We start from the raw sequence: 21039 nt of genomic DNA on the forward strand, positions 1-21039 counted from the left end.
CAGATAAGAGGGAGCAGGAAGAGCAGGGGTACCTGGAGGGACGAGATTTCTTCCATGCCCAGCTCCACAGAAGCCCCTTGGTGCCCAGACTGGCTGTTCCCGCTTTGTTTGGGCAAAATAAGGTGGCAGAGGATTTGACACAGAGAAATGCAAATCTCCCGTCTTCCTCCCAGCTGTGATCCCACTCATGTCCTTGGCCCAGTGAAGCTGCCAGCCTGGGACATCTTTCCCTGCAGACAGCCAATTCTGGGCTGCATCTGGTTGCAGAGAGACAAGGGGAGGACACCAAACTGCCCTTCATCTCCTGCTCCTGGCAGGCATGTTTCCCTGCCTCCTCCTAACAGAGGGGCGGGCTCCCCCAGCCACGCAGGCGTACCTCCTCCTCGTGGACCATAAACGGGCCAAGGGATACGGGCTAAATGGAGGTACCTGCACCGTAGGGAACATCCAACAGGAGACAAGATGAACCTCAGGGTATCCAGAATGGGGAAAACTGAGCCACTTGCTCACACCCCTCTAAACCAGCCAGTGCCCCGTGGCTCGTACTGGTGGAGGTAACCATCCCCCCCATGACTCCATCCCCAACACTGGGCCAGGGCACAGCAAGGTCCTCACCAGCCCATCCATCCTGCAGTCCCCAACCGTGAGCAAGCAGGACAGAGCCAGGGATGGCAGCCAGGGTCAAGCCCGAGCCCAGATCTCCAGTCAGGCTTGCGATGACGAGGTAGGTCCAGATTCAAGTCAGGAAGTTGACACGCAGGTCAAGATCAGGTCTGGTGACAAAGGCCAAGGTGAGACATAGCCCAGTGGTTGCTGGGCAGGTCCATGGGACAAGACAGCTCCAAGGCTAAGCCAGAAAGTCAATCCATGGGTAGAGGGATGGGTCCCTGGCCAGGCATGGGCATATGGCCAAGCTGGAGACAGGCCCACCTACAATAAAGCTTAGGCTAGGACTGAGCCCCAGGGCTGGGCTTAAATGGAGCCCCGTGCCCACGGGCGAGTGTGGGAGAGGTCCCAGGTGAGGCTGCTCGGGGCCATTAATGCCTGTTAGTGCCCTCGGGGCCCTGACCCACTGCTCAAAGCATCTCCTGACCTGGCTCCTTGCTCCAGGCCATTAATATTAAAGCTGAGGCTGACAGTGACGTGTGCCAAGATGTTTGCTTGAGCTCGCTGCTTCCAAACCAGCAAACGGCGTGATCGCTTTAATCAAAGGGTCTAAACCTGCCCTGCCCTGAGTCTCCCTGAGATACACTGCAAGACCTCAGTTTTGTCTGTGGTCATCCTTTCAGAAGGTCCCTCTTGCGCTCAGGATCTGGCCTGAAGTTGAATATCCATCATGTCCCCGCTGCGCTTGGCGTCTCTGAGCCCCATTGTACCCAGCAGCGATCGCCATTACCCCCTCTGCACACCGCTCATCTGCTCCAAAGCATCCCCGTTCCCGGGGGATGCCAGGCAAAAGTACAGCTGATGAAGCACCTGCAGATGCGGGACCCTCCGTGGAGCTGAGCGCCGTGCAAAGGCAGCTGGGAAAACAGCCCCCTGCCAGAGCCCAGGAGCAGGGGAAAAGGGGAAAAAAAGGGAAAAAAAAAAATAGTCATTCAAAGCACTGGAGAAATACTTCCAAGGAGGTATCCAAGAAACCTCAGTTCCAAGAAACCTCTCTACAAACCTCACCTCACTCATCGCCTCAATAATCAGAAATAAAAATTGCACTTTGGGTAGGTGGGAACAGGCTGGAAGCGGGTGCCAGGGTTCCCCGCCAAACCCCGCACCGTCCCCAGCCCAGACCTTCCCGGGCCAGCGATGGCCAAAGGCACGAGACATCCTCTGACACTGCTCCGCACCTCACCTAGACCAACAGTGATTTACCAACCTACGGGATGTTCCTCCAACTCAATGCCTGGGATGAACCAGACGGTCCACCCAGCTCGGCAGGGAATGTCCCGTCCCGCTGGTCCCTGAGGTCTCCGGCGATAAAGCAGTGACGTGGTGCTGCTGGGTGCTAACAAGACCCAGAGTGGGGCTTTCTCACCCCAAACCCATAGTTTTAGGCTAGCGGATGCTGGTTTGCATGGCTGAACACAAATAAACCAGTTTTAAGCAGGAACGGGCACCGCGCCACAAGGGTTTGGCCTGGGTTAGTGAAACACACGGAGATTTATGTCATTCGCTGATCCGACCCACTGCTACAGGGTTTTCTGTGAGGGTTTTGTTCCCAAAATCTCCGGATAAACGTTGAGTTGTTGCTCAGTACAGGGATTAGCGAGAGACGTGTTGGGCTCCCTGGGAGCACCCAGCAGACCCAGCACCGCCAGCGCTCGCGGCCGGGGGTTTCTGGTTGCCGTTCTGCCCCTCCTGTTCCCTCTCAGACAAAAAAAAAAAGGCGGGGGGGGGGGACAGGACCAGCCTGACCCCCCCCATCCCCTGCCCAGGGCTGGTGGGCGCTGCAGTAACGAGCCTTGTGAGTGCTGCTGTTGTTTACCCGATTGCAGCATCCCCGTGGGACCCCGGCCGGTGCCCCGCCCCGGGGACCCCCCACCGCCAACCCCTGGTTGCCACAGATCCAGCATCACCCCCGGCTCGCCCCGTCGCGACAGCCGTCGGTGACACCGGCCCGAGGACAGGCGATGAGCCTGTCACCACCATGACAGGTGGGTGGGTGGGTGCGTGCGGCAGCAGCCGGCTCACGCCTCCTCCTGCCCTTGTCACGCCGGAAACGCCCCCGCGCTCCGGCCGGGTGGATCACGGCTCATTAAAGCCTCTCGGGGTAGAGCTGAAGACATGCCCAGGCCATGAGTTTCCCTCTGCTCGCCCTATTTTTCCACCTGTTTTGATATGACTCCCGGTGTAAAGGCGGCTCCCCAATCCCCATCCCGAAACGCTCCGCCGTGCCCAGCATCCAACCGCAGCATCGTTAGAGGTGGGCTGCCCTGGGCTCCCCCCTTCTCCCCAGGGTCCACAGGGAGAGATGCAGCTCCCAGGAGAGCCCCGAAGGAGCCACCGGCAATAAGCCCCCCACCGCACCCACTGCCCGCTCGGGTCCCAGTCAGCACCCATAGGTGCCCCGAAGCGAGCGGGAGGAGGAGGATGGCGGCTCTTGGGACTTGCTGCTCTGAGGGGGGGGGGCGCGCCGCCATGCCACGCTCCCCGCTGGGCCCCCGTACCTGCACCGATTCTGCCCACAGCCCTGCCGAAAGCCCTGGGCAGCCGCCGAGCTCCTGCCACCGCAGCGCCGAGCCGGACTGCTGCCACCCGTCCTGCCCCACGCAGGGACCGTGGGGACAGCCCATGCCACACCTCCAGCCCTGGCCTCCGCAGGGACCTGCCTGCCCTGCCCGCCTCCCATCCTGGCTGCCTGCCTCTCCCTGCCTGCTGCCGGGGCACCCTTTCTGGGCACCCCCCGGGCTCCCCCTCCTTGCTGGCAGCCGGGCGCAGCTCAAAACCTGCCCTGATTTATTGTCTCGGCACGGCTTCGTTCAAAACAACCAAGAGCTGCTGCTGCAGGAGCCGTTCCCGTGGGATCTGCCAGGTGACGGGGACACGGTGTCACAGCCGGGGCGTCCCCGCCACCCTGCCGGCAGAGAGGCGGGTGGTCCCGAACTGGGTCCGAGGGCAATGGGTAGGCGTGAGCATCTCCGGGGCAGTGTTCAAGCGGAGAACAGGCAGATTTGGGCAGCGGGGACGTTGGGCTGCGCAGAGGCTGAGCTGGTTTCACTGGGGAGCCCACGGGGTCTGGCAGCAGCTCAGTGGGGCTCAGGACGTGCCTTGAAGACCGAGGCAGGTGGGAGCAGGAGCCAGCCGAGGAAGAGGAGGCCAAAGGCACAAATGAACCGTGCCGCCTCTGAGCAGCCCCGAGGTGACAGCGCCGGGACAGCAAACCCAGCTGGGGACAGAGGCCGCCTCGTTAGTGACAGCAGCTAACGAGATGAGAGCCAGCCGGGTATCTCCCTGCTCTCCATCCCGCCCCGCACGCATCCCGTCTGCCCGCCCGCAGAGAGGCCCCACCGTAGTGGTCCTGCATTAGCCGTCATTAGATTAATTGCTCGCTGCAATTAACCACAGAAAGCTGGAGGCAATTAACCAAGTGCTGGCCCGACAGTCCATAAAGCATTTACTGCACAGTCATGAATAACTCGTTCGAGGTCCATAAACAATGTGGCTGCGCCGTGTCCCCGTATCCCCGTGTCCCTGTGTCCCCACGGGGCGCTGGGTGATACCAGCCAGCACCCAACCTGTGCCGGTGGGGGCGGATCTGGGTGCATCCCCATCCCCGGGGCTGCTCCTCACCTCCTGAAAAGGGAGGGGAAAACCTCACCCAAGCCTTGGGGCTGGTGCTGTGAGATAAGCCAAATTACCGAGTTACTGTCAATTCTCACGCAAAGTTGGTGAACGAGGGCACGTGCCATTTTGGAATAAAGTGTGGGAGACGTCTGGGTCCCAGCGGGCAGGACGGGAGGTTTTGGTTAAATGGTCTGAGCAAACGTTAGCGGTGAGAGCGGGCGCACGCTGGAGCGGGGCTGGGGCCTGGCAGTCTCCATCCTTGACCGCGGTGGGGTCCGGCCGGCCCCGCTGGGAGCGGTTTTTTGCATTTTTGCCGCCCCAGATAATGACCACTGACGTTAACCCAACCGCTCTCTCTAAATACAAGCAGAGTTGCTCCCTTCCCTTGCCCCGAGCCCATCACCTACCTTTCGCGCCTGCTCTTCCCTGGCAGCTCCTCTGCCGCAGCAGCGATCCCCGTCAGCTCCCCCGGGGCTGACACCTGACCCTGGAACAGCATCCACAAGGAAATTCGGCGTTTCGGCCCTCATCTGCCATCTCCTACCTGCTGCCCTGTCCCTGCCGCTCCCTCTGCACCGGCAGCATGTGCAGCACTGGAGCCCCGCGAAGACCCACAGACGAAGGCGGCTCTGGCACCGCTGGGAAGGGCCAGCAGCCACTTGGGCATGGCGGGGACGTACCCCAGCCCCGAACCTCCGCGTCCCTCCGGCTTTCGCAGACGCTCGCTGCTTCCGGCAGCAGCAAGATGGATCCGGAGGAAGAAAAGGGATTTCCACATCCCACCCCAGCGTCCCCCCCGCGGGGGCACGTGGCAGGTGGCTTCGGGCACCCGGGAACCGATAACGCCAGCAGAGAACGGCTGAGGTCACCCTGGCAACCGCGGCCGTGGAAGATGACATTTTTACCAATCAATCGCCCCCTGCAATTAGCTGACACCCACCTCCCCCCCCCCCCCCCCCCCGCAATTAAGTGAGCGCCAGGAGGCCGCGCACAGCCCAATGCCGGGCGCCACGATGACCGTCCCAGCACGTGCCCCTCTCCGGGGACACAGAAGACCCTGGTGGGGGCTGCCCCATGACAGCAGCGGCCGGATCCTGTGCGCAGCCTCCCACGCTTGCAGGGAAGAGTTAAGCCTTCGAGCCTGGTTTTTACCTTTGGTCATGGACTGAGCAGTTCCAGGTGCCCCGTTCCAACCGGCCGAGCAGCTACAAAGCCCCGTTTGTTCAGAGAAAATAATAATAATGATTTAGAAACGTTTCCCTGCAGGACAGGGGTTGTTTCTCAGCCTGGGAGCAGCCCCACGCCGCGGCCCCTGGCCTCGAGCTGGCACCTCCCCGGGCTCCCATTAATGCCCCCAGACTTTGGTCCTGGCTGGGCCACTGTGGCAGGCACAACCGAGGGGGCCGTCACGGCTCGATGGACGGGCAGCGCTGCCTCCGGGCACGGCTGCTGCCTCCCACGAGCTCCCGGACCAGAACTGCCGATCGGCCACCCAGCACCCGCCTCCAACACCCAAAAACTCACACACCCCCCCAAAACCTGCACAACCAGTCGGCTGCTGCCCTTCTTCCTGCTCGGCACCCGCACCCGCACCCTCCTTTTCCTCCTCCTCTGCTCCCGGCCACCCTGTGGCCGTCTCAGGCCAGGGGACAGTGCTGGGAAGGGAACAGGGCTGGTCACCGGTTGTGACCCTGTTTCTCGCCCACCGCCAGCCCCTGCTCCCCAGTCTGGCCAGTTCCCCTCTCTCACCAGTGGCTGGAGGGTGCAGGAGGACCCCGGTCCCTGCGGTGACACCAGCGTCGCCCACCTCGCCCCACTGCAGGTTTAGGGCACTCCCCATATCTGGGGAGCCCCGCAGCCGCCCTGCAGCGCAGGGCACTTCAGGGGTCCAGGGCCATGGCGGGGGCACAAGCATCCCACGCTGCCGCCCCGGGGGAAACCGAGGCATGGAGCAGAGCAGCCGAGATGCCCGTGCTCGGGGCACCGACCCCAGGTCCGGCCGAGCAAAAGGCTGGAGCAAGGAGGAGCGTGGAGGGAGCGGATGCGTGCGGGGCTGCTGCAAGGTCCCTGTCCCCATCGACTGTGGCAGAAAGGGCCTCACCGCACCGATGTCACCGTGTAAGGAGCTTTCCTGCCTGCACACACAAGCTGCGGGACCCCCAGTGCATGATGGATACTCGCCCCCCTGCCTCGGCCCCAGCCCTCACCCTCCTGGAGGTTTCGGACAAACCGTGGTAAAAAGCTTTTTAAAGAGAGGATCGATGACTGTGGTCACCTCTGACCTGTGCTGGGTGGCTCGGTGGCAGGAGGTGACATGCAGATGCCCTGTGGATGCCTGTTGACGGGTGACGATGCTGCAGGATGAGACAGGCCCTGGCACAAACCCTGGTAGCATCTACAAACACAGGGTTGCATGTGATGAGCTGCCTGGTCTCAGCTGCAGCTGCGGAAGAGGGACACGCAATGACCCCATGTGCCCAACCAGCCCCCTGGGCTGCCCAAAACCTCTCCCCCTGCCTCACAAGCGGGCAGGAGGCTGCTTTGATTTGGGTTTGGAAATCCCCTCTCTGCTTGGGAAAGTGAAGCCATGGGCAGGGAGAGGAGCAGCCGTGCAAAGCCGAGCTGCAACCAGTGCAGCAGAGGCAGGAGCAGGGCAGGGACCCTCCTCCCAGGGCTGAAACAAGCTCCGACAGTGCCATCAGGGACCCGGCAGGTCACTGTATCCGTGACAGCTCCAAGGACGCGGCCAGCCCAGTGGCACCAATTCGCTCGTAAAGAGCTTAGACTGGGACGGGGGCCAGAGGCTGTTTCCGCAGATCAATACAGGCAGAGTGTGCAAGGACAGGGGCCGGACCCCCGGCAAGGGGGGACAAAGTGGGGGGATTTGTAACACCCCGGCACCTCTGAGCTGGGGTGGAAATCGAGCCTTTTTTTTCCAGCAAGCTACTTCGCATCACCTCTCCAAATTTCAGCTCGCCCTGAAGGAGCTGGCTGTGCCGGTCCGGCCTCTCCAAGGGGGGTTTCGGGAGGTGAGGGACCAGGGTTACGGCTCAGGGGGTCTCTCTGCTCATTTGCTTCCCCCCCGTTCAGCTCCAGCATCCGAAAGCTGAGCCGGTGGCAGGGGGACAGGCAGCACCAAGCCCAGGGGCTACGCTTCGAGTCAGAGGCGAAGGACCCCGAAGGGGCAAAGGTTTCAGAGAGCAAGAAAGCCCCTCGCTGCGGTTTCTGTTGGCGATGCCCCAGCTCCAGCAGTGCCCCTGGGAGACAAGGTTTTCCGGGGAAAACCGAGGGTCTCAGACCTCCGAGACAGATATTGAACACACACCCGCAGCACCGGTGTCCGTCTGTCCATCTGCACGCCCGAGGCTGGGTGAGCGGTGCTCACCTGGGACCAGGGCTCTCGCAACCCTAAAAACCCTGCCTGCCTCACAGCGGGTGACCTGCGAGAGGGGGACGTTGCGGGAGGAGAGGGGCCAACCATCCCGCAGGGGAAGGGATGGCACCCAGGGAGGTTAATGCCGGAGCTCAGCGCACCCAGCACCCCAAAGGCCCATAAAGGTGGCTGAGAACACAGGTCAGCCGTGACTTTTATAGCATCCTGAGTAACCGCTGCCATCGCCAAGCCATCACCAGCACGTTAAATAAAACACATTGCCAGTGAGGTCATCTAATAGCCTATTATTTTTTTATTTGAACTTTTTACCTTCACCTCTTCCTCCATGCTGAATCAGCTCCTTCGCTTGGCACTTTAATTCCTGCCCCATTTACGAGATTGATACGGGCTCTCCTGGGGAGCCTGGCCGGGCGGCGGGAGGACGCCAAGGCGGGCGCCGGCGCTCCTGGGCGTTCGCCCCAGCTCCGGGACGGAGGCAAGAGGAGCCGGGACCTGCCCCGCTGCTGCCCAGCTGAGGCACTGGGCACCGCGTGGGGGACGAGAAGGGTTTGCACAGAGCAAGGATACGGCCCACGCCACCCCAGGCACTGCGGGCCTCACCTCGTCTCGCAGTCCCAGGGGGTCGGGCTGGACTTTCGCAGCCGCCGAGCGGCACCGGTTTCGCCCCCTTTTCTCCAGCCCCTCGGCTCGCCCCGGCAGGCTGATGTGCCGTGGACAGGCACAGACCATTGAGGGCTGCAAAGCTGGTGACAAGTGCTGGGGGAAGGCTGGGCTCTGCTGCAGAGCCGCTTTGTGAGGACACAGGGGAAATAACAGCGGCTGCAAGTTGAAGGGATGCCCAAGCCCTCCCCGCCTCCGGGACGGCTCCAGCACCCATCCTCCCCAATCCGGCCGCAGGCAGAGCAGACCCAGACTCAGGAGCGTGCGTCTAGTCAACACCCTTTTATTAAAAACGATTACAAAAAGTTACAGGATACAATAGTTATGTACAACCCAAAAACCTCTTACCAACCACAAACCTCTGGTTTTACAGTGTTACGGCGCCCGGGGGTGGAGGCGATGGCAACCCGTGGGTCCAACGCTCGCTCTGACCCCCACCGACAGCGCAGGTGGAAGCGATCCACCTTCCCACTAACATCCCGCAAGACAGGCAACCTCCCCCCACACAACCCGCTCCAAAAGCCTCATTTTAGGGGGTCCCAGCTGAACCGTGGGGAAAGGAAGGGGAAATGACCGAGGTCCCCTGGCCTGGCAGGACTCATGCCTGGAAGAACGCACCCTGTAGCGATGTTCTGCCTTCCCCAAGCCCAGGCGGTGGGATCAAGTCGAGCAACCAGCTCCTCAAGCGGGACACCAGCACACTGGGTCCACGTTAGAAATGTGCCGGCTTTTCCAGGGAAGGCAGCTGCTGCGGGAGAGGGCCAGGGAGCTGGGACTGCCTGTCAAGTAACGGGAACCTTGAGGCAAGAGGTGGCTTTGAAATCTAACGCGGCTGCACGGTAGATCGGCGGGCTGCTCCAGGTACGCTCCGTCGCTGCAGCCAGGGGTGAAGATAAATGGGGGGATAAACAAGGGAAAGAGGCAGAAGGGGGAATAAACCTTCCCTCGCCCGTCAGGAAGCAGTGAACTTTCTCTCCGTCTCTCCCACGGCCTGGGCAGGAACAGCATAGTTCCCTGCAGGCGATGGGAGAGGGGGACAAGACACGGTATCCCGAGCCTGCTTCACGTGGAAGCCCCATGGCAGGGAAGGAGGCGGCTGCAACGCTTGGCAAAGGTGGGCTGCAAGGAGAGCTGGATGCGACGTGCCCTACGGAGCGCTGGGGGAGCGGCAGGGAGCTGCACGGCCTGAAATCTGGGGTAACGAACAGGCTGGGAGCCCGTGCCACTGCCCGCCAGAGGAAACACAGAAGGGCGCAGCAGTAACAGGAGCCTCTACAGTCCCCACTTCTCCTGGTGGCTTCAGGAGAGCCTGGCAGAGGTGAGGCGCTGGAAGCCACATCCTCGCCTCTGAGGACAGCAGTGGGACAGGGAGAGCTTCCCAGGGCTTGCGCACGTACCAGCACCCTCTGGCCCATGCAGAAGGGCCCGAGCAGGACACCCCTGCCCATGGCGCACAGCCCAGCCCCGCGCTCCTTCCCACCACCACGCTGGGCACGGAGGTGGGACAGGTCAGCAGGACGTGCTGGGGGACACGCAGCACGTCCCCAAACTCTGAGTCCAGCGCCGCCAGCGGGGATACAAAGGAGCGAGCCGGACCCAGCTCCAACAGGAACCAAAACCCAGCAGCTCCCCTGCCCCACTGCCACCGGAGCAGCACGGCCAGCCCGTGCCAGGGACGCGGGGGCCAGCACCACACCAGCCACCGCTGGGAAGCAATGCCAGTCCCACCTGGGAGGGGCGAGGCGATCGCTGCTCTAATAATGGGGCTAAGCTGCTGCCTGGACCTCAGCTGAAAGACCTCATCTATCAGGGACCATTTCAAGCAGCTCTGTTGTTCCCCCGACAGCAACGGAGCCTGGGTGGAGAGAGACCACTGGGGCCGTCCAGTCTGCCTGTGCTCCTGGCCCAGTCGTCACAAGTGCGACAGAGACACACTCTCGACAGTTGCTTTTGTGCAGGGGGCCAGACAGACAGTAACTGGGTCTTTTGCTCTTCTTAAAACACCCAACACATAAACTAGTTTAAAAGAATAATTTTTACCTATTGCTTTTGCTCTTGCCTGCATCAAGTCCCTGCTATCAGGGACAGACCAGCGGGGAGTCCTGCAGACTGCTAGGGGCCACCCTTAGGTGCAATCTTAGCTGCACCTAGGACCCCCAAAAAACCTTGATCCCTACATACAAGCTCTCTGGAGACATGCTGGAAGCTCAGGGTCAGGGGAAGGACAGCTTGTCCTAACCCAAAGACACAACGCCTGCTCTTACCGCTGTCCTCCCCAGCACGGCTCCTCCCCTGGAAGGCTGAGTTGCTGCTTGGCTCCGGGAGCCCAATTCGTCCCAGCCCCGCTGTCCCTTGCCTCACTACTACCCACACGGCTCCCTGAGGTCCGGGCAAGGTCTGCCACTTGTGGTTTCCCCCTTTTGCAGCGATTGCAGAACCAGGATGCCAGCCCTCACTGAAGAGATCACCTGGGTCGCAGCAGGCGGTAATTCCCCTGAACCCATCTCATTCCTCTCCGACCTGCCGCTCCCACTACACGCTCTCAGAGACGGCATTCCTTCTCTTGCAGCTCTGGCTTTCTCCTCCGCAGTGGGACTGCACTAGGATCTTCTCCCAGATGGCTTGATCCTCGGCTCTCACCACCCCTTGCTTGCCATTCACACACCAGCTACGCAATCCACTCACTTTACAGCTTCCTGCCCAACTTACTTTCATTTCCCCCCATCTCCAGACACTGCGGGAAGCTACCAGCTTTGGAGTACAGAGGCAATTTAAGTTACATTTGAAAAAAGAAAGAAAAAGATCTACCTTTAACTGAACCAGAAAGATCGTTCTTCACGTATCCAACCTACGTCTAAAAGCTTCTCCTAGGAACCAAGAAGTTCTCTCTGGTTGCGCTACTCAAAACCACCTTGCCATGCCTACAAGGCAATTGTTGTACCACAGAGTATCCCTCAGGTGGAGTAAAGAGGATCTGAGAGCCACTATCTGGACACAGGGACCTGCAAGCAGTGAGCTGGTGCCGTTCAGCTGCGCCAGCAGCAGTCCTTAAGTCCCATAGATACCTGCGAGTGCATGGGGAGTCTGGGGTAGCATGCTGCTGCGTACAGGTGGACAGTGTTACTCTGAGCATTTATTGCACTGCTTCAAAGAGGTGGAGGAGGAACAGGAGAGAGAGAAAACGCAAGTCATCGTTTCACTTTAGCATCTTCTTTGATCTTCCAGACCATCAGCTCCATGCAAGCTCTGGCATCCTCGCTGGAGTCGTGCCCTTCCACTGGGGACAGAAAGACAAGGATGGCAGTTACCACCTCGGCCCAGGCAGCCCCTCTGCTGCACAGGGGCCGCCTGCTCACAGCACAAAGCACGGAGGAAGGCTTCCCGAGACGAGGTCCTGGCTGACACTGCTGGCCCAGCTGCTCACTGCCCTCTGCCACAGCAACCACAAGTGCATCTGTGATCACCGTGAACCACAGCGATGGATTTAAAGTAGAAGAATTTCCGCTAAACACATTTTTTGCTGGACTTCAACCTGACACCGTTCCCTTGTTTAAATTAAGGGCTGAAGTCCTGCTAGTCTGTAGGCCCTCAGGCTATAGAGTAGGCCTCAATTTCCCCAGCAGTATGGTTACAACGTGCTCAAGGAAGGCAGAAAGGAACATGCTGTGCTTCAAACAGAAAGGTCAATCTCAGTCTGGCAGAGAGAGAAGGGAGGGCATGATACGGCCTTGGCAGTGCTACCTCCGGCCTTCTCACACCACTTCTCTGGTCCCCACTTAGCACAGAGAAGGAAGAAGCAAGTGCTGCTGGCCCTCAGAACAGGGTTCAAACTGAAACTATCTGTGGCAGAGACTTCATATACCGGCCCATTTACAGCTACTGCCAGACACTACGCAGGAAAAAAAAAAGATTAGGAGCAAGAGGATGGGGCTTGGGGAGAGCAGAGGAAGGCAGGTCCAAGGAGCCCACATCCAGGTGGGACGGGACACGAGACTCTCACTATCAGCTCCTCCTTGGTCTCACCATTGTCCTGGATGATGCGCTTGAGGTAGTCTGCCATCAGCGTCCGGAGAGCCCGTTTGTAAGGCAAACCCAGCCGGTGGGGAAAGACGATTGCGGTATCCACCACTGTACCATGGATAAGCTGGAGGGAGGGAGCAGGAAAGAAACATGCTTATTTTCCCTCTCCCACAGGGACGGACACTCCTTAGGATTAACCATGCTAAAGCAATCTTCCGGTCAGCCTCTCAGGCTCTATGTAATGCTGTCACCAAGCTCCAACCCAACCAGTCTTGCAAGAGGCTCTGGCTGAATCAAAGATGACTCCCCCCTTGAAGGGTGCGTGCACGCAGGCTTCCCAGTGCTCTGCCAGCCAACATACCTGCCCTCAAAGCCCTGCCTAACTTTCAAAGCAGCAGAAATTCAGGGCTGATTCAGTTCATATAACTCAAACGACAGGACAGGTCAATCCTTAATACCCTGGCCTGGAGAAGCTGGCATACCTCTGAGAGCGTCTTTCACAATGAAAAACTAAGCCAAGGAACCAGTTGACCCCACAAAGCTTGTAACAGCCTTTCAACTGCTTCTCGAGATGTGGACAGAAGCGGGAAGGATGTGCAAGTCAAAACTGTAGCTAACCCATTGTACATCACACTGCTTCTACAGAAAAGGCCTAACCTTCAAGGTGCAAACCAACCTGAAAACCTCCAGTCCGTCAGCAATGAGTCAACAGGAAGTTTTTAACCAGTACCGGCTTAGCAAGGACGAAATGGGACAAGGAGATCTTGTACTTCTGGGCATAAGGAACTACACAGTGGATGTGAGGCAGGCCCTGGCTGGTCCCATGTCCGGGTCAAAGTGCCCGGGCACACACAAGAGGCAAGAGGTTCGCTGTCCTCTAGGTATGAAGTGTCATCATGCTGGAGGAACTGAGGATGCTGAACAGGTCAACGTGCTACCTGCCCTGCACCAAGGGGCCCTGCAGAGGACCAAAAGGCCACGTCTGACAGAGTCCATAAACATAGGGTAAGCTGGCTTTTTTTTTCAATACTAATTTCTTACTCTCAGGCTAAGACAAGATTAATCCTCTGTTGCCAAGAATACGTGTTCAGTGAGAGCTAAAGGAACATGGATGAAGGCAGTCCCGCATCTTGAGCACAGGAGTAAAACACAAGGTCTAAGAGATAAACCTGTATGCCTGACCAAAAGACGGCTCTGCAAGTCTCGACACAGGATGACTCAGACAGGACCCTGATAATCCAGTCTCCTCGTCTGCCTCGACTCTTCCTAGGCACCAGCTAATGTTGCGTGACAATCCGTAACTTCGTCATTAATAGTTTCATAGCCCAGCTCTGTAAATGCCTGAGAACAGCTGCAGTTTAACAGAAACAACCTGCTACGCTCTTTGGAGTATAAAACTGCCAACGTTATGGATAATCTCTCCTAGACTGCAGTCAAGTTTGGCACCCACCCAGGCACAATGATAATTACTTATGTAGATCAGGAAGACTGAGGAAACAGGATAATATAGCTTTAAATAAAAATTGAAATGCTATCACCATTTGGAGCTTGCCATGGCCATTAGTGAGATGTCGACTTTACTGCCACAGCCTTCAGACATTACGACTTGACATGCCACTGCCTGTCACGCTCTGCTATATTGCTCTCGGGTTCGTTCTCTTGGCAGTGTCTGCGATGCTAAGAGAAAATCATGCCTCTAAGAGGCCAGCGCAGTCATCTTGTGCTGATAAAACTGTAAATAATTTTTTTATGATGATGATGAACTCTCTGAGAGGCTGGGATAAAGGATGCCATGGAGAGGTAAAGCGCTTTGCAGGCATTAAAACCTCCTGCTTCCAAACCATCGCCGTGAGTTGGCAGCCACAGCTTCTTCATCAAAGCAGCTGCATGATAAAGAATGGCTGGAGGAAGTTCTGGCTCGTGAGCATAGACTAAAGACTCAGCTCCTGCTTGCCGCACGCTTTCTTGGTGACCCTGGACAAGCCCCTGGGGATCTATGTTCAGAGTGCAAAGGGAGAGGACACCCCTCCCTCGCAGGACAGCAGAGATGGCTGAGAAATGTGCAGGCTAGACTGACACGGGCCAGGCAGGAAACGAGACAGATAAAAGGTCAAAATAGCTTGATCAAAGTAACACCACAAATCACAGCAAACCAGGCAGAGAACCTCACTCGGAGAAAACAGACATTTTAACATTAGAAGAGAAACCATGAGAATTATCTCCAGTGGCAGAGACAACGAAGAGGCTTGTCCTGTTTCTAAAATAGTTACTGTGGACATCCAAAGGGCACAGGGGACTCCAGAGCCTCCGCTGTTCATGCCCTGACCCTGGCTGAGCACATCTTCAAGCCCATCAAAGGATGCTGACACCAACGGAGGATTCTTGACTATACGGCAGGGGTGAAAGGCAAATGATTTGAGATCAGTCCTTCCAACCAGCCCTGCTCTATTCACCCTCCCCAGTCACCTCTAGAGAGGTCTGTCACCCCAGGCAGCACCAGTCACTAAAAGCTGGACTGACACCATGAGTGACACACATGACCCACTCTTCCACCACAGACAGCTTCCCACTGGCTGAGACAAGACACATCTACTGTGTCCTTCTTGTTCTTGGAAATAAACAGTTCCTAAATTTAAAGGAGACATATAACACACACCAGGGTGGGAAAGAACCAGAGGGAGAGGGAGATGTAAATGCAGGACACATTATTTACCTTTAGTGCAAATAAGTCGCTTTCCAAGCTGTGCCCTATCAATATGGTATCTGCACTGAACATGTTCAGTAGGACGGCTTGGACATCCCGCAGGGTGATACTAGTGTTCTCCAGGTCCTCTTCTGTCACACCTGAGAATCTGCAGAGCAAGAGCGGAAAGGAGGGCTTCCTTCACTAAAGGAACACCTCAAGGCCCAAAGCGTCTCAGCCATTAGGAAGTGGTGGTCAGTGGAGTTTCCACAAGTGCTCCCAGCCATTCCCCCTAAGTTCCTGATTCTGAGCACAGACCTCTGACCCAAGGAAGACCGTCCTTACCTAGTGTTATAGTCCACCACCTTGGTGTCCGGTTTGACGAAGGTGTCATATACCACTTTCAGGTCAGAGTTGATCACAGTTACTCTTGTCAGCTCCAGTCCTTGCTTAGTGTAACACTGCGAGCAACAGAGCAGACATGAAGACAAGTGCATGCCAACCACAGCATGGCATCAATGGAGCCATTCACCGAAGTGCTGCAGCTCCCAAAATGCAGCACATCTAGTGTAGCAAGACCAGCCAGCAAACACTGCTCAATATCAGCCAGCTAGCTACAGCTTTTCAAGGGTGCACGCAGTCCCCAAATGAAACACACATTGCTAGAACTAATTAATAAGAGCTAATTTAAATGTACAGGACCAATATGATTTAGAGTCCACAGCAGAAAAGAAAGAAGATGGTAAGGAAACAGAGCTTTCCTTCAGCCATCTGTATCACACCCTCGGCCTTCCCCAAAAAGCTTCGTTTTGCTTGTGCATTGCCCCTGTCGTTAGGGACCCACCATTTCACAGTCTAATGCGTAGATTCCAGGGTAGCCATCAGTCGTAGGCAACTTCTCAAAAGTCTTCACAAAGCCATCAAGGCTCTCCTTTCGCCCATCATGGACATGTTGCTTAAAAAGGGGGGGAAAAAAAAAAAAAAAAAGACAATTGTTGATGGTAGGAACAAGAATCCAAAAAGTCCACTTCAACAGAACCTCCCACTTAAACAAAAAGATTTTTTTTTAATCATTTCTCAAGGTTAATGAGGAGTAAGTTTTGCCTACCAGTCGGTCTGCGAAGTTCACCGCAACAGCAAATATAGCCATGTGCAACCCTGATTCCAAAGCCACATCAGGGCTAGTGGCATCATATTGACAGCTCACGTAGGAGCAAGACATCACACACCTAGGGACAAGCAGCTTTCAACTTTCAATTCAGAGTAGAATTACTCAGAAAGGGTCACGCTGAGATCTTACACTGATCTGACTCCAGCTGCTGGTTCCTGGTTTAGCTTGTGGCTGAGACATGCCCAGGTGCAGGATTCTAATCCCAGACATTCCTGTTTGAGCATTAGCATCAGGCGTACCGTAGCCCATAGACGGCATGAGAAACTGGTGTAATGAAGTACCAGAAAATGTCAATGTGTGCATACAAATAAAAGCCGCTGTATTCCAAAACCAGGCAGTTCGCAGACGAACAGGAGCTACTGCCTACCAGCACTTGAGGCAATAAATAGAGAACATTTCCAACCACTCTTCATTATCCACAGCTAAAGCTCTAGAATCAACAAGATCCAGCACAGAAGAGCTCCCTGAGCTAGCAGGAAAACTCAGGGAGTGATTTCACGAGTGGCTTAAGCCAATGCAAGACTAAGCCGCTGTTGCGACAGGCACTCCTACTCTCCTCTCCTCTGCGGCCACAGATCCCACCCTACTTGGTCAGCCTGAAAGCCTTCTTTGCAGGGGGAGTTTTAAACTAGATGACTGCAGTGATCCGGTTACCTGCACCACTGCACCAGTGGGGAAGCAGGAACACATAATCGAGGGCAAGGCAGAGGCTGTGACTGCCCTTTTGCCCACTAACATGGTTTTAGGTCAAATTAAACTGCTGCACCACACCCAGAGGCGACGCTCTCTCTCCCTTACTCCCCAGTGGGGTTTTTTTGTTTAAGTTTTGTCTATCCCTAAATCTCAATGTATTTGCGCACAATCACAGCAGCCTGTGCACAGCCTCCTTCATCGTGCTTCTCACAGATCTTACCCTACAAGGAATCAAACTGTACTCGTTCATCTCAGGATAGAAAGGCTGGAGAGATGAGAAACTGAAGCACTTGTGAAGCTAAAACCTGTAGGCAGAGGGATAACCAAAGCAAGGATTTGCATATTTTCCTGCACAGGTTATTACTGCAGGTGCAGCCAGAGTACAGAGAACTGCATCATTTGAAGTTACCGAGGCAGCTGGGCCAACACTGAGTCCAATCTCTTTCTGTATCCAAAGCCAGCACTGCTTAAAGGCTGCATGGCTCGTTGCTTCCCAGGAGCAAGAAGCCACACTTGTCCATTCTGCATCTATGCCCATGAATCTGACTTTTTTGCTAAAGAAATGGGTAGAGCAGATTACCAGGCCAACAGACAGTAACCATTTCTCTCCCTTGCAGCTTGATCCCTTCCCTCCCTCTGTAATACAATATAACTGGGCAGTTGAAGGAAGGAAAAAATAAAATAAATTAGGTGTTTTTCTACACTAGTTGATGTTCTGCAACTGTCCGATTCTTCCTTGCTGAGAGGAGGGCAGAAAAGTTGCTTCTGTTTTTCAGACCAGAGAACGAAGCAGACTGGGTTATCACAAAGAACAGCAGCTCCAGACTCCTTCGCTCCCGGGGAGCTGCAGGTACGAGCACAGCTCCATCCTGCCATCTCCTGCCACACTGGCTAACTGCAGCATAATCCAGACAGGCACATCTCAAACGTACTTGAAAGGAAAAGACACAGACATACTTTTCTAACCAGCTACGGATCTCGTTCCTTAGAACAGTTTCTTATTACAAATATTTGCTGTTTTCAGTGCCCTCCTCCAAAGCTGAAAGATACTGTGCTCCCCAGTAGCCCAAACATCCCAATATCTCATTGCATACTCTCATCCTGAGCAATCTGTGGACTCCGACCTTAAATCTACCAAAGGATGCTGTGAAACTCGCTCATTTGGATGAGAAAACCAAGAAAGCCAGAACATAGTGATCTGTAGCAGCACAACAACTAGGAGGCAGATGCGAAAGGATGCCTGAGCCCTGGAGCACTGGTGGCATGCTTCATTGAGTAAGAGGCTATTAGAGAGATTGTATGTTTCGTAAAAGGCCATGAGGTTTTATGGTCTACAACAGGCACACAAAAACATGCAGAGAAGTCATGTTTTTATAGCCCCATCAATTTCTCCCGACTTCCCTGCTGGATGTTTTTTGGAACACTGATTAAAAAGAGATCCTAATTTCACATGAAAAAGAAACAGGAGAACTAGCAGCCTGCCTGATCCCATCCATGCTTCAGACTGTGCAGGGCAGGTTTTTAGGGTGCCCATACAGACAATTCTTCCCATTTTAACAAGCCTTGAATTTTGCCTCAGAATTCACTTCCTAGCTCTAGCTTTTGGCCAGAACAAGAAGGGCACACACCTCTCCAAAACCTACAAGCCAGCCTTGCTGGCCCTGTATCGCTTGAGGTCTTTCAAACAGTGGGACAAGAAGGTGCCTTATCACAGACATGCTCTGGGAGCCCCGTCCACTGGACACAACCCTTTTAGATCCCCCCTCACTTGGTTCTGCATCATGCTCCTCTCCCCTGCATGGCAGCTGCCAAATATAAAAATGCCACTGAAACAAGTGACGAGGAGCATCCCCAGAGACCTGAGGGAGAGGCAAAAGATGGATTGCTCCCTTCAGTCAATGGTTCGAGAGGACCAGTGATGCCAGGCTGGGAAGCCAACTCTCCTGTTGCCTAAGGAAGAAAAGAAAAAAAAAAAAAAGCACCTGTGCAAAGGTATCCCAAACAGTGTTCAGCTCTATCAAAGGGCCAAAACTCTATTCCTGCACAGGTTTTTCATTCCGCTTTCTAGTGCTGGGATCCCTTCCCCCCCTCCCTCCTCAAGAGAAGTAATATTTGTGAGTTACAACAGGCTCCTTGGGAAGGTTCCTCCCCTTAATACAACAAAGGGCATGCTGTAAACAGAAAACTAAGAAAAGATTTGGCCTACAGCAGAAAGTTACCTTAGCACGGGCATCTGGGAAAGGAAAAAATGGGAAAGAGGTTTTGGCACACTGTTGTCAAGGCCCTGAGACTGCTCCTTAAAAGGAAATTCCCTATTCCTCACTTCCTCAATGTTTCCCTAAAGAAGTCTGTATCTGAGCTTTTGCTGGGCAGCTTAATCCACTGGCATTTGCTTAGAACAAATGAAACGACCTCCTTCCAGACAACCAAGGAGTCTCCTCCTTCCTGCCAAACATTGGATTTTCCTACCTTTGCATAGCAAAAGATATTTAAGAAGTACTTGTTTTTCACCCTTAAGGGAAGCCACCATTCTTCTAAAGGCTTAAGCAACGATTACACAGCCATCACCACTGTAAGCAGAGGACAAACGTCACTGAGAATAAAAAGGTGTTGCTCAATAACTTACTTTAGCAACCTGGCAGCCTGGTGAACCCACAGCTCCTGAGCAGCAGCTGTAATGAGTTTCCCATCCACCTGGCACTGAAAGAGCAAGAGATAAAAGAGAAGAGTCCTGTTAACAAGAGACCTAAACTTTAGCTCTCACATGCAGAGATATCCTGGATGAGCACAGCAACAATAATGTGTCAAACAAAGGGGAAAAATAAGTATGGATTCGCATGCAGCAATCTAAAGAGTTTAAGTGTCTCATACTCAGCCAGACAAACTCCAGAAGCCACCTGAATGCTTTGATAGAAAACCACAGCAGAGCTCAAACTAGGTTAGTGTCTTGCTGCAAATGAATTCAACCAAGACCAGTAAACTCTCCTGGGCAGTGACAGACATCTAGCGCTCCCAAGTCAGCCTCCTAAAAAAGACTGATTTTTTCAAAAGGCACAGGAAGGTTTGTTTTTTCTTTTACTTTTTTTAAACAGAAAGATGAACCACCTCTGCTCCAGCCCCAGTGTCACATTTTCAGGACTGTACCACTACTCCCCAGCAGCTCTTCGCAAGGCTATTTCAGCAGCAGCAGGGCCACCCAGTGACAAAACTAGGAACTGTCACAACCTGTGAGCACGACAAGCCCCAAAAGCCACAAAACATTCCACAGCAACTCAAACCCGATGTAGACTCTGTGTTTGGAGCTAGAGCACAGCTAGCATGTGACTAAGCCCTCTTTGACGAGATATACCTCTCTGTTTGCGTAGCCTTCCCCAGTGATGGACACACTCCTCTTTGCGAATGCAGTTTCCAGAGGCTGAGACCATGTACTCAGTGCCACAGCGGCAACAAATTCTGCAGGAGGCTTTAAGAGAAGAGAGAAGCAAGAGTCAGGTCACAGAAATCCTTCACCTGTTAAACTTGGCCAAAGCACAAGTAAATCAGAATCACTCAAGCCCCAAACACCAGTGAAACAACTTTTCCTGTTAAAAAGGATTCCAAATGTTGTTTCAAACTCCCATAAAGATATAGCAATCCCTCTGAAAAAGCAGTCCTGTAGCATTTGCCCCCCAAACGCTTCTCAGAGGCAAACATAAGACTCCCTAGTGGGTTTGGTGTGCAACATCAGCTCCAACACAGTTCACATCAACATTTGCTGCATTGTTTCTCCATCCACAGCAAATTACGTTGTACTCTAACACAGTTATTTTAAGAAACAGGATAAATAAGTCATTCTTTGGACACCAGAGCTAATGAAGCCTCGTTTCCAGGGGATCTGTGCCTTGTCACTTCCAAATGACATTCGAGTTCTTCCCGGGCACAGCTTTTCTGTAAGGATTCTCCAGCATCTAAAAACAGGAACACTTACAGCACAGCCTGGCCCACTGAGGGGTCAGTTACAGACTTCTCCCTCCTGTCATCTGTACTTGTACTGCCCACAATTCAGAGAAAGGAGATGCAAAAAGCCACAGTAAAGGAGCTGACTGTCGTGCTTCTGATCTCCACGCAATTCCCTGAGTTCTAGTGTGAGGATTTAAG

The 21039-nt window shown here is 54.9% G+C and overlaps 1 protein-coding gene across 1 annotated transcript in view; it reads right to left on the reverse strand.

The window, feature by feature from the left end:
* Positions 1-8597: 8597 nt before the first annotated feature.
* Positions 8598-21039, reverse strand: part of REXO1 (RNA exonuclease 1 homolog) — a 41621-nt gene continuing 29179 nt past the window's right edge. The window contains exons 10-16 of the mRNA XM_076359640.1: positions 20252-20365; positions 19529-19602; positions 15883-15993; positions 15384-15499; positions 15069-15207; positions 12359-12479; positions 8598-11612 (exon numbers count right to left, since the gene is read on the reverse strand). Of these exons, the coding sequence (XP_076215755.1) occupies positions 11524-11612; positions 12359-12479; positions 15069-15207; positions 15384-15499; positions 15883-15993; positions 19529-19602; positions 20252-20365 (764 nt within the window). The 3' untranslated portion in view covers positions 8598-11523. The remainder of the gene's footprint in view (positions 11613-12358; positions 12480-15068; positions 15208-15383; positions 15500-15882; positions 15994-19528; positions 19603-20251; positions 20366-21039) is intronic.

Source organism: Aptenodytes patagonicus, chromosome 25, assembly GCF_965638725.1.
Source record: "Aptenodytes patagonicus chromosome 25, bAptPat1.pri.cur, whole genome shotgun sequence".
In the NCBI taxonomy this organism is placed as follows: domain Eukaryota; kingdom Metazoa; phylum Chordata; class Aves; order Sphenisciformes; family Spheniscidae; genus Aptenodytes; species Aptenodytes patagonicus.